The following is a 13,780-nucleotide window of genomic DNA, read 5'->3' as shown; positions in this document are numbered from 1 at the left end:
AATTATTAGTAATTTCTAACCTCCATTGCCTTCTTTGGAAAGAGTTCAGATTTTGCATTTGGAGGACATGGGTTCAACTCTTAGCCCATCATAAGCTGTATGACTTGGCACAAGTCACCTCACATTTTTGCACTTCAGCTTCCTCACCTGTAAACTGGGAATAATGAAATCTGTGCCATAGAGCTATCATGAGGATTGAGATAAATTAGATGCATGAAAGCACAGTAGCAGATAATCACTAAATGTGATAAGTATGTCTTTAACCATTCCTAGCTCTTCCTTTTTATTGCTTCACACTTAATATCTACTTTATACCAGAATAAGGGAGAGGAAGAGACAGAGTTTTTATGCCCTGTCTGCACTGGGAGAGATGAGAAAGGAAGGTTTTTACAGTTTATACCCCAAGATCAAAAAATGGTGTCTTCAGTTTACCTGGTGATTTTAGATTCAACACCAAAGACCTCTGTCCCTGCCGGGAAGCCTGCATCTATTCAGACAAAACATCTCTAAGAGGTTGTCTAGATGCTAAGGGGCATTCCCACCTCCCGACCTCTTCATTTCAATCCACTGGAGCCACAGATGGCAAAAATCTCCCTCACCTCACAAAGCCATCTGTTTTTATTCTCTGCTTTCCCGTCCTCCTTCCTTTAGGAAAAAGAAGAAAACTTCAGCAGGGCAGGCTACTTCACGGGGTTTTGTTTTTGTTTTTGTCATTTTGACAGCTCAATATGCCTTCAACTCAAACTCCTCCAGCTCCTATCCAATGAAAAACCAGTGGTGCAAGTGTGATCTACTGAACAAAGTGATGACAGATGCTAAATGATCCAACACCTGATTACTTGCTAAGCTTGGAAGGTATTCTCACATGATCTAGAATTATTTTCTACACCATGGCCTGAAATGAAAATGGTGCTTCTGAAAGACTTGAGGTAGGCAGGAAATGTATTTAAGCTGATCCTCTAATAGCTTGAACACACTAATGAGCTGTGTTTTACTGCAATAATGTCACCAGGGAGAATAACAATTGAGGAAATGATACACATTGAACAATAATAGTGATTATTTTCCAAGCATGTACTTTATGACAGGTTCTTTATCATAACGGTGCCATGAGATAGGTATTATCTCACTTTTACTGATAAGAAAACAGAAGCTGACGGAAGTTAAATTAAGTCCCCTAAACAGTTATGTGGGTCTGGGAGACTTCAGAGGCCCTGCTCCTTCCGCAACTTCCAGAGTTAGAGGAAGGGGGAGTGTAAGCGAGGCTGGGCTTACCTTTCTTTGGAAAAAGGGGGCTGACAGAGGGCAGCTGCCTGGCCCGTGTGACTTTCCAGAGGAGAATGCCTTGTCACAGGCCATCCCACAGCTTGTAGATTCTCTCCCTAGACCACCCTGAAAAGCAGTCTATGTGCTTTGAAGGTATCATTTTATTTATGGAATGATGAGGTTATGGATCAAGGGGAAAAAACATAAAGACTGGTTTCATTTAGCATTTATTCAAGAAAAATACACGCCTTTATAAGGAAAGGAATGGAGACTTGTCTTCCAACTCCAGCAACAAGCGTCATTTCCTGGGGAATTAGTGAGAACATCTTGTCATCCCAGAGGCCCCCCACCTTGCCAAGGCTCAACCCTGGACCTTTTCTGAGGAAAACACATGAATCACCAAGAATGGAGAGGTGGGTGGAGGACTGTCCAGCCAGTGGGGGGAGGACACCTGCACAGAACCCAAGCAGAAAGGAGCTAAAATCAAGGCAGGGGAATGAGGTCTCAAGAGCTGGTCTACTCACCACTCAGCTTTCACCTAGTTCTTACCGTCTTTTGATTTTATTAGATTTTTTTGGCAGTAATTTATCAGTCTCTTCTGGCTCTCTTGCTTCTCCCTTTTTAAGAAACTCTGCATCCTGAGGGTCTTTATGGCATCATGGGAGTGATGCTGTCCTGTAGCCCCTCCTCTGGTGCTCACTGCATGCCACCCATGAGTGCAATGACACCATAATGAAGATTTGAATGCTCTGGTGGCAATGATGTCACTTTGAGGCCCCTGAAGGCAGTTTCTTCCAGCTCCTTTCTCATTCCTGGGCATTACTGGGTTCAGACCTAATCCCCAGGGCCCAGGGAAGGTGAAGGCAGTGCTGCTAGCCAGATAGCAGGGGTGCTGAGGCTTAGTGTGGGAGCACAGACCCATCTTCTCATAGCTTTGTGTCTCCTTTGCCTTTAGAGACTCTACAGAGCTTTGGGTCAGAGCTGCCTCTCAGACTGCAGGCTGAAGGCTTAGGAAAGGCTTGGAATCCAGGTTGCTCCTCAGGTATGAGAATCACCTGCTTGTCATAAAGGACTCCCCTCCCCCAACCTTCCATTGGGAGGAGGTATGGAAAAAGCGGAGCTGACAGAGGGCAGCTGCCTGTCCCGTGTGACTTTCCAGAGGAGAATGCCTTGTCACAGGCCATCCCACAGCTTGTAGATTCTCTCCCCAGACCACCCACATTGTCCTAGGAGGGAGAGTTTTCTAAGGTATGTAGAAGTTATCAAAAGGGTGGAGAAGTAAGAAGCAAGACAGACTTTGCCAGGAAGGAAAAAGTGGAGAGATTTTGAGTGCAGAGGCAAACCCCAGCTCTCATAGAGAAGATTAAGGGAGAATAGCCTAGAAGCGGAATGAGGAAATGTTCACATTTTTACCTGGTTCTACCCATGCTTTCTAGAGTAGGTGATGGTGTTGCCCACCAGTGAGCAGCTTTCCGAGAGCTGTGTTTCTGTACCCCAACCCCACCCCTAACTTGGTCAGCCAGCAGCCTCATCTCTCCCTTGACATGTGGACAGTCCATCTACAATGTGGACAGGGACCTTCATCTCTGACTTCTTTCCACAGTCTGTGCAACACCCCACCCCCCACCCCCGTGTGATGCCGCACCACTAGCTCTCAGTGCAAGTCTGACCGGTCACTTAACATGAGGGAGCTCAGGGCACTTTGCAGAAGGAGGCTTCTCCTATGGAATGCCTGGGGCCTGAGTCCAGGAATGGAGCAGCTCCAGTTCCCCTGGTGGTGAGCATGTAGGTCAGTGTGGGATAGCACATCACCGGCAGAGGAAAGAAGTTGGCTATGGAAATGAGGTTCAATGGAGAATCAGAGTCACAGATGGCTGAGAAAAGGCTTTGGCCTGCTGGGGAACTGCAGGTGGGGGTCAGCACGGGTGGCAGAAAGGAGAAAGTTGTTCCGATCTAGTCCTCCTGAGTGCCATGGTACTGTTACCAAATCTGAACATCCCCAGAGTCCCCGACTGTGGAGGTAACTTTGGCTTGGGTGACAGTGGTGTTTGGCTTGGCCCCCCACCCACTCACCTTTTCCTCCTTGCCTCCTTTCGCAGAAGGTCTAGAAAGCTCATTGGATGCTTGGTGTCGACCATTCAGGCAAATCTATGACCAACAAGACTCTGTTGCAGCCATTTCAGTTTGTCCCAGTGGACGCTAGGGCCTTTTGAGATCCTGGAGTTGAGTCATTCACTGAGAAAGGCTTCCCTGGGCTGGGGCTGGATGTCATTTGAGATCCCAGTATGTGTAATATTCAGGTGTCTTTGTAGGTTCCCCAACAGGCCCTGCCCTGAGCTGCCTTCCCCCTGAGCGATCTGTGACTATCATCTTTCTTACCTCCTTCTCTGCTCCTCCAGGAAATCAGGGCCACCTTTGCCTCCCTTCTTCGCTCAGGAGGCTTAGTCCTGGTCTCCCAAATATCTGACTGTCATGACTAAAGACCCTTTGCTGTTTCTTCTGGGAGGTTTAAGGGTTCTTGAAAAAGATGGAAGAATCCTGGTAGCCTGTCCCATTTCTCAGAGTTTCTGAAATAAGCATACAGATTAATATCCTACAGTGACATATAATTTAAAAAGTAAGCAGCAAAATACTTTAAGGAGTTCCCCTTGTGGCTCAATGGTTAACGAGTCTGACTGGCATCCATGAGGATGCAGGTTTGATCACTGGCCTTGCTAGTGGGTTAAGTATCTGGCACTGCTGTGGCTGTGGTGTAGGCCAGCAGTTACAGCTCCGATTCAACCCCTAGCCTGGGAACCTCCATGTGCTGCGGGTGCAGCCCTAAAAAAAAAAAAACTTCTTTCAAGAGTGACATGTAGCGACCAGGCCAGACTTGTGTTTTTAAGCAAAAAACCTTTTAGTGAGATCTCATAGGCCCTGAGCTATTTTTAAGGCTGAGTGCTGGGAATCCTTTTGACTAACACAAGGCAGAGTCCCTCTGGGCACATTGGACCACCCCCAGAGTTACAAAGTGGATTGCAGAGGCATTCCAAAGAGAGGCTGGGAAAAACCTGACAGGAAGTATTCCCAGAACACGCTACTCCCAAAGTCCCTGTTGGCTAATGATTCGGGCATAACTGTAAACAAAGCAGAACTTCAAAGAAGATCAGTCTACACACAGCAAACAGAAAAATGCCCTCCTGGCTTTTGCAACACCTAGCACCCCTTATGCCAGGGCAACCCAACTTTAACCAAGCAAATGATTGTGTCCTATTGCCCAAGGCCTTGTCTAAACCCCACCTCCGGCCTCCCAAACACCCCTCACTAGTGTGATCCATCTCTCCACCAGATTTCCCTGGGGCTGGAAAGAAGAGAGGAGGCAAACATGAGGAAAAAGAATGGAGGCCAAGACGCTGGATCACTGGATCCCCTCTGATGTCCACCCAGGGCAGAATCTGGTGGCCACGATCCAGTCTCACAGAGCAAGGCATGCATGGGCTTTGGAATTAGACAGTCCTAGAACTAATACTTAGCTCTACCCCTCAGTAGATTTGATATAGTACTGAAACTGTTTTCTCATCTGTAAAATGAGAGTGATCATTCCTGATTCATGGTTAGGTCCTATTTCAGTTTTGTTGTTTTGGTTTGGTTTTTCAGCCGTGGTGAGCAGTGACTTGATGTGGGATCTCAGTTCCCAGACCAGGGATTGAACCTAGGTTGCAGCAGTGAAAGCGCCAAGTCCTAACCACTAGAGCACCAGGGAACTCCCCAGATAGGCCCTATTTTAATATAAATGTACAAAAATGAATATATTTTAGTGCCTGGCACATAGGAGATAGATGCTACTATTTTATATTACCATTTCTAATACTTCTGTAAGTACTATAAAATAGCAGCTGGTTAGTGAGTGCTTACCATATGCTGGATATTGGGTTAAATTTAAAATTACTGTGAATACATACATTTTGTGGTCACCACATCTATGATAAAGCTTTTTTTTTTTTTTAAAAAAAAAGCCCCAATAATTCTTAACACAGTGAAGTGCCACTATCTATCAATTTAGTTAAATAAGAATATTTCCAGGGAAGGGAGGTCTGAATAGATGGACATTTCTGTTTGCACTTGCTTACCTGAAATTTATTCATTATATTTCACGAGCAATCTGTACTTGAGCCAAGAAACAATATCGTATTTCAGCAGGTGTTAATCCTGTTTCCAAACCTTTATATGGATATTAAGAATTGAGACAGTTGGTGCCATGGACTAGATTAAAAGCCTAGGGGTTAAAAGGTAAAGAAACAAAGCAAAACAGAACAAACACTACTTTCATGTAAACATTCAAGTAATTAAAACCCAATTATTAGTATCAACTGTTTAGATTATTTTACTATCTGATGTAATCTTTCTTGACTCTGCATCCACGTAGATACAATTCTTTTATGGTACCTTACATTAAACAAAATATCGGGGCATTTTAACAAGCAGAAAGGAGGAGTTCCTATTGTGGCTTGATGGTAACGAATCCTACCAATAGTATCCATGAGGATATGGGTTCAGTCCCTGGCCTTGTTCATTTGGTTAAGGATCCAGCGTTGCCTTGAGCTACAGTGTAATTTGCAGACACTGCTTGGATCCAGTGTTGCTGTGGCTGTGGCCTAGCTGCAGTTCAGATTCGACCCCTAGCCTGGTAACTTCCATATGCCACAGGTGTAGCCCTAAAAAGAAAAAAAAGAGAAAGAAGGGAAGAAGGAGAGAGGGAGGGAGGTAAGGAAAGAAGGAAGGGAGGAAGAAAGAAACAGAGAGGTCAAGAAACTTGCCTGAATCACATAGTGCCACAATCAGGATTCAAACCAGGGTTTTTCCCACATTCACTCTGCTCTCCCAGATAATCGGCACATTCAGAATAACTGGTGCATCATCAGTAAAACATTTACTTTGTTGTTAGATTTCATGGATTTTAGTCCCAGCTTCCCTGTTGTATGACTATGGGCAGTTCAATGCCTCGAAGATTCAGTTTCTCATCTGTAAAACAAGACAACAGGAATTCTCTTGTGGTGCAGTGGGTTAAGGGTCCAGTGTTGTCACTGTCATGGCTTGGGTTGCTGTTGTGGCATGGGTTTGATCCCTGGCCCAGGAACTTCCATATGCCTGGGCATAGCCAAAAAATTGGATAACAATAAATAATAATAATAATAACACCACCTACCTCAAAAAGATGTTGGGAGAATACAAGAATGTGTACATAAAACCTAGCATTTAGCAATGGCTTAAAACCTACTGCCTGTCACTCTTGTATTGTTATTTATGTGGACCATCATTAGTGTGATTGTGAAGGCTACCACAACATCTCTGTTAATTACACTGGTTTTTCACAACATCTTGTTAGAGACTCCACTACCAGAGGTGAGGATAAGAGAGAAGGTAGCAGAATTTAATTTAAGATGAAGGAAGTAAGGACTAGGAAAATTTTCACTTTTTAACTGCAGGAAAAACACAGAATCTATACCTGAGTGTCTTGAGTAACAGGAGAGCTGGAGCTAACTTGAGGCTCAGGGAGATGCAGAAAAAAGCCCTCTCCCGCCCCTATCAGGGAGGGCAGGAGATGGGAGAGTTCTTCATCTGGCTGCCTCTGAAAGAATTTAGTGACAAGGACTGGTGGCTCTTGTCACCACTTACCCTGAGCAGTGGTATCTTGTAGTTATTCCAGAGTTAGTCCTTAGGAAACTATGTATGTGGTTTGGTGGTATGTGTGAGATGTATGTGTGTGTGCACGTATGTGTGTGCATGTGTGTGTTTGAGAGTACATGAGAGTCAGAAAACCACTGTTGTGTGGTTCTAGTCTATCATGTCTTTCCCCTTTTACTTAGTCATTTTTCATATATTAATTGAATACAGATTGAACACATATTATTCAATATTTCATTGTGTTGCTTATTCAACAAACATTTATTGACTCTTTCCTACTGGCCAGGAACTTTGAGAAGGTCTGTGCTAACAACCTGAGTGAATAAAAACTGAATGAACTCACTGACAAATAAGCAAATAAAGGTCCCTGGAAGGGTCTGATAGAGACCTGTTGGAAGACTACATGGAATTGAGGTTAGGGCAAACCGTGGATTTTGCCCCCAAATCAGAGATAAATAAACACCTTATAAAATACAAGTGTTTTTGAAGTATTGGGTTGAAATGCATTTGGTTACTGTGTACTCAATCAATGTGACTGAAAATCTAGGACACGGGGTGGGGCTGTAGGTGGAGAGTGACGACTGTAGGAGATGAGGTGCAAGTGTAGAAAAGAGACTTGCGTAGCAGACAGACCTCCCATTGGTGCCTTGTACTAAATCTGTCTGTCCTTAGAAGGGGAGCTATTGGGTGACATTTTTATCCTGCCTGGCTACAATATCCTTTTGTGTTGCTGGCAGTGAATTTCTTTCAAATTAAAAGAAAAAACCCACACAATTTACTATAAAGTAGTTACTAAAGGATTTATTAATCAACCCACCACTCTATTAATCCATTGCCCAAGGAAGCCCCTTGACTCAATCACAGCCATCCTCATAAGGAGAAGGCTGAAAGAAGCCTCAGATCCTCTCAGGAAAAATGTGAATCAGAAGGGATTTGCACAGATTGGAGAAATTCAAGCTTGTTATTTAGTTTGCCGAAAAGCAGTATTGAGTCTAATGAAAGATGGAGAGATAGATTAACCCGCTGAATAATTAGCTCTGACAGTAAAGTGTAAATAAAGCCTTGCCTCTAGCCTCTTTAGTTCTCAAGATACCAGGCTGATTTCCTGAGTTCTAGACTCTGGGGGGAAAAGGCAGAGTGAGAGGACACAGGCTTCAGAAGTTCCTGGGTGCCAAGCACAGTGTCTCCAATTTGATGGCAGTGTGTCCTTGAATCTACTTTGGTTTTCTCAGTCTCAGACTTCTCACCTGCAAAATGGGGGAAGGTAATACCTACTTCAGGGAGCTAGTTGATGGACGAACCAAATGAGATCTTTGTGATCCTGAGCAAGTTATTTAGATACTTTATCCCTCAGTTGATCTATCTATGAAAAATAGATAATGTGGATAATAGTAGTTAACGTCTGTCTAAGAGTGTTCAGAGAATTAAGTTAATATGCATAATATACATAAAGTGCTTAGAAGAGTTACTGGCACACATTAAACATTGTATTAGTTATTACTATTGTATGAAGAATTTACCAGGAACTCAAATGGTAGTTCTTATTTTATTATTCTTTCTTTGATCCAAAGTATATTATTTCTTTCAAGCACTGATTTATTTCATCATGCACTTCTCTAAGTAGATTAGCTGGGAGTGTTACCTTAAACCATGGTCACAAAAAGACCTAAGTGTATCAATACAACAAAATGAAATTGTATTGTAACAGTCCAGGATGCTTCCAGATTGAAGATGGGGCTCAGCTTTACCAAGTCATTGAGAGTTCTGGCATCTCTGACACTTAACTTTCAAGGTTCCCCTGGGAGTATCATCCAAGTCAACTGGAAGAGAAAAAGTGCAAGAAAGAATATGTATAAAAGCTTTTATGGAGTTCCTGTTGTGGCTCAGAAGATTAAGAACCCAACATAGTGTCCATGAGGATGCAAGTTTGATCCCTGGACTTGCTCAGTGGGTTAAGGATCCATCGTTGCTTTGCCACAGCAGTATAGGTTACAGATGTGTCCAGATCTGTTGTTGGTATGGCTGTGGCATAGGCCACAGCTCTGATTTGACCCCTGGGCCAGAAACTTTCACATGCCACACATGCACCGAAACAAGGAAAAAAAAAAAAGCTTTTTGTGGGCTAGGTCTTGAAGTGGAGCACATCATTTCCACCCATCTTTTGTTGGCTGGTTCTCCATTGCATGGCCACACCTAGCTGCAAGGGAGTCTGGGAAAGTGGTCTACCTGTGTCCAGGGGGATGAGGAGACCATGAAGTTGAAAGAAGAGCTGGCAGCCTCTTCCATACCAGCTCAGACTCAACAGTGAGTTTGCTGACTTCATGATCAACTACAGACTCTTCCACCTGGCTCCATAACCACTATTGCCCTTGAACCTCAGGGCATAGCCCAACACAAATCCTTTTTATATCTTTAGCCCAGCCTCCTTGCTGCCAAATACAGTTGTCCTTGTCACAGACTCAGGTTCTTCCCTACCAGACTCTTCATATATTTGCTTCAGGTTCAAATTCAACTGGTTCTGCTGTCTGCCAAGCACTTTTACACTTGGAACCCTATGCAGTGAGCATTGTTATATCCATTTTATGAGTGAGGAATCTGAATTCAGAGAGATGAAGTCATAATTTCCCACTGCTCTTCTCCTTCTGAAGTGATTAGATTCTTTACCAAATCAATTGGTACTCAATCCTCCCTGATTTCATAAGAACACATCTTGCTTCCCCAATCAAAGTGGAATTGAGCTTTATCACTTAGGTGTTAGCCTTCATTCAGGCCAAATCCAAGATTGTTCAGACCCTGAGTACCTTCTTTTTCTTCCCCTTGGTGCATGTTGACATACTGTGTCTTAAAGCATCATTTATGTGCTTTGCCCAAATCTTTCCCAGCTCCTCTCCCTTAGTCCTCCCGTTATATGGTACATTAGTTTTGCTCTTGTAAAATGAACCTTAAGCAGAAATTCCCAGCTGTGATTTTCTTCTCCAACTTCCCGTGTTTGACATGAGGTGTGCAGACTGCAAATGCTAGCCCCTTGACTGCTGAAAGGTACTTGCTATCGCCCCTTTGTGATCCTGTTAGCTGCTGAAAGATTCCACGTCCTCAAGCCAGAGGCTCAAGAAAGAAAACCAGCTGGGATTCTTATGTCACTGACCCCAGGTGACTGGTCAAGAGCAAAGAAATGGCTGTAGTGCATTTGATTGCATTTGTTATGCTTTATCCTCCAGGGATTGGATTTTACTATGATTATTTAAGCATATTTGTAATAAAATAAACACTTAGAAATGTGAGTGGGATCATGTTGCACTGGGGTTCTCTTTGGCTCTCTCTCTCTCACAGCTGCAAGTGTTGCCTCCTACATGTTATTAATTTAGAGGTAATCAGGTTTGCATCTGCAGCTGTGCAGCATATGTTTTTGTAAAACAGTCATGGCCACAGGCACCAGAACAATTAAGACTGGAAAAAATGCCAGGATTTTTTTTTTTCCCTCTTCTGATGATCTGATAATATTTTTCATTTATTTCTTGGTTTTGTATGGTTTTATCATTAGAGAACAGCAAACATTTTTTGAGCACCTACTATATATCTGAGATAGTTGCTTTTCATAAATGTTATCCCATCTAGATATACCATCTTGGTTCTTTAAAATGGTTCTAATTTTATTAGTGGAAAGAGAGGCTTAGGTCTGAAATGCTGCATGGCGGGAGGCAGTAATAAAAGTCAGACAGGCAGGATACATCTAACTCTATAGATGTTACATCCAGGAAAATGCTGATTAGATGTTGCCAGTTGGAAGTTGTTATTTCTTTTTCCAAGTACAATTGTGTTTGAAATCCTTCCGAGGTTACTTTGATAGAGAAGCCCATATTGCTGTAATCTGATTTCTGGCATGAACACAAAAACTGTCTTAACTTTTTTTATAATCTTGTAGAACTGAACAGGTGATAGATTTCTTAGAAATAGATTTTGGCTGGATTATGGTGTAGAGATGATAGATAAACCAGGAACAAGGCTTGCATCCTCAACGACAGGATGCTCTTTTGGTGTCTTAAGTACCCCTGTTTTTTAACTCAGTCACTGCAACCTGTTTGTTCTCTTGCATTTAGTAAGATTATCAATACAATTAAAATTCACTTGAAGATTCATCTAGCTAAATTAACCACCAGAGGAAAATGTACTTATTTGGTAAATATGCAATTTAATTCCATTTTAAAAAACATTTTTATGGAGTTCCCATCATGGCTCAGCAGAAATGAATCTGACTAGCATCCATGAGGACACAGGTTCTATCCTTGACCTCACTCAGGATCCGGTGTTCTCATGAGCTGTGGTGTAGGTTGCAGATGAGGCATGGATCCTGCATTCCTAAGGCTGTGGTGTAGGCCAGCAGCTACAGCTCCAGTTCAGCCCCTAGCCTGGGAACCTCCATATGCTGTGAGTGCAGCCCTAAAAAAGAGAGACATTTTTATTAGCTATTTTTTAGCTTTCTGAACATTAGTAAGCATGCTGAAATGCTGAAAGATGACCAAGCTCAGGGTCGGCAGGGTACAGTGCTTGAAGAAATCCTGCCACCATCTGTTCTTTCACTGACTTGGTGTCTATGGCTGCTTCTATGTTAGGGTGATAGAGACAGATCCAGTCATCCCATCCCTTGGCATCTGCAGAGACTGATTCCAGGATCCATGGATACCCAAAGCCATGGATGCCCAAGTATTATAGTTGGCCCTCCATATCTTGGATGCCACATCCTCAGATTCATCTGACCACAGAACTTGTAATACTGTAGTATGTATTTATTGAAAAAAAAATCCATGTATAAGTGGACTGGGAAGTTTAAACCCATGTTGTTCAAAGGTCAGCTGTATTTGCAGAGTTGAATAGCTCTGAGGGATAGGGCTAGCATCATGGGCAAGCAACTTGAACAGCTGTAGAGAGTCCCAGGTAGAAGTGTTGGTTCTTGGTTGAATATTCTGCTATAGCCATCTTAAAGCTATTAATAATTTTTGAACAAGGGACTCTGCATTTTCATTTTCCCCTGTGCCCCACAAGTCATGCAGCTGGTTCAAGAGATAGAGACTGTGTGGCTCCAAAAGCCCTCTTTACAGAAAAAGTTTGCCAGTCTCTGAGTTAGCTGGTCATGTTTTCTTATATTTGTAATTATTTAAATCACTTAATGTGTATAAGAACTATACTGGAGAGTATGTTTAAAATAGGAAGAGCTGGGCCCAGACTCAGAGATTCTGGTTCTACAGAGGTCTCCCTATGGCCCAGATATCTATGTTTAAAAAAAGCCTAATGCTGGTTCTGTTGTGGCTGCTCCTTGGGCCACACCTGGAGATAACCTGGTGGGCCTTTTCTACAATGTGTTTGGGCTTTCTCATTAGATAAAGGTTTACTGATTCACCTGCCACTAAACTTTCCCTTTTCCAATCCATTCTTTATACTGTGGTTAAGTTAATCTCCCCCAGATACTGCTTTCAATATCTTACCACCTTGCTCAAGATCTTTTAATAGTTATCTGAGCCTGTAAAATAAGCACTCTAACTCATCTGTTTGGCATTCAAGAGCCTCCCACATTGACTTCCCCAAAGCCTCTTTCCAGATGTCTCTCTCCCGAGTCCTATCTGGAAGCAGCAAATGACAGAGTCAAAAGAAAATTCCAGTTTTCCCATTTGAGTTTTACTACTTACCAACTGTATACTCAGTTAGGGTCCTCAGAATCTTTACCTTGAAAATGGAGACAATAACTTGATGTGAAGCACTAAGAAGGACACAACAGCAAATGCAACACCATTTCTCTAGCACACTTGCCGAGTTTCTTATAAATTAACCTACATTTAACATAAAATATGGCATTCCCACTCCCAGATATTTACACAAGAGAAATGATGGCGTATGTCCACAAAAGAACCTATATGTGAATGTTTTCTAAACACCTTTATTCAAAATCAGCCCCAAAGTGGACACAACCCAGATGTCTATCCACTAATGAATAGATAAACAAATTGGAGCATGCTCATGCTACTTAAAAAAGAATGGACCACCAATCCATGCAACAACATGGATGAATCCCAAATGTGTTACGTTAACAGAAGCCAGACTCAAAAGGTATCTTATATGATTCCTTTAATGCAACTCTTGGGGAAAGCAAAACTATAGTGACAGACCAGGATCAGGGAGATTAGCTATAAATTTTGTAGCATAACAATCTCTCTCTCTCTTTCTCTCTCTCTATATATATACATATATATATACACATATATACATATATATATATATATATATATATATATATATATATATATATCTTTGTCTTTTTGCCTTTTCTAGGGCCGCTCCCGAGGCACATGGAGGTTCCCAGGCTAGGGGTACAATCAGAGCTGTAGCCGCCAACCTACACCATAGCCACAGCAACTCCGGATCCGAGCAGCATCTGTGACCTACACCACAGCTCATGGCAATGCCAGATTCTTAACCCACTGAGTGAGGCCAGGGATTGAACCCACAACCTCATGGTTCCTAGTCAGATTCGTTAACTGCTGAGTCATGATGGGAACTCCACAATCTCTATGCAACTTGCCACGATTGTTCAAGTTCATAGAAATGTATATTTAATAAAGTCAATTTTTACTGTATAGTTTGATTGACCTAACTTTAAAAATGTGTTAGCCATTTAATACTTCAAATAATTGGCCACTCAATTTACACTGTTGCTCTCAGAAATAGCTGGATTAAGCAGGAGAACCTAATATGTAAGTAGATCTTGGTTTTCCCTGGACAGTCCAAATCAATGCTTGTTTTCCAGTGACCCAATTGGTGAACCATTCGTCTCAGACAATAGAGACTTGGTGGATGACAG

General features: G+C 42.6%; 1 protein-coding gene across 22 annotated transcripts in view; it reads left to right on the top strand.

Moving 5' to 3' along the window:
- LOC146403340 (uncharacterized) overlaps positions 1–13,780 on the top strand; it is a 481,678-nt gene that overhangs the window by 16,867 nt on the left and 451,031 nt on the right. For 5 of the 22 annotated variants that reach the window (XM_085025109.1, XM_085025108.1, XM_085025113.1 and 2 more), the window contains one exon: positions 723–5,707. In XM_085025109.1, the coding sequence (XP_084881235.1) occupies positions 723–789 (67 nt within the window). In that variant the 3' untranslated portion in view covers positions 790–5,707. Of the gene's footprint in view, positions 1–722; positions 5,708–13,780 lie in introns of those variants that run through there. The other 17 variants (XR_014845436.1, XR_014845428.1, XR_014845431.1 and 14 more) reach the window with 11 other exon arrangements.

The sequence above is a fragment of the Sus scrofa genome, chromosome 5 (genome assembly GCF_054392235.1).
Source record: "Sus scrofa isolate SSC_HxYL_T2T_F1_AM1 chromosome 5, Sscrofa_HxYL_maternal_Yorkshire_Landrace_v2.0, whole genome shotgun sequence".
Lineage (NCBI taxonomy): Eukaryota > Metazoa > Chordata > Mammalia > Artiodactyla > Suidae > Sus > Sus scrofa.
This window is presented reverse-complemented; position numbering and strand designations above follow the sequence as displayed.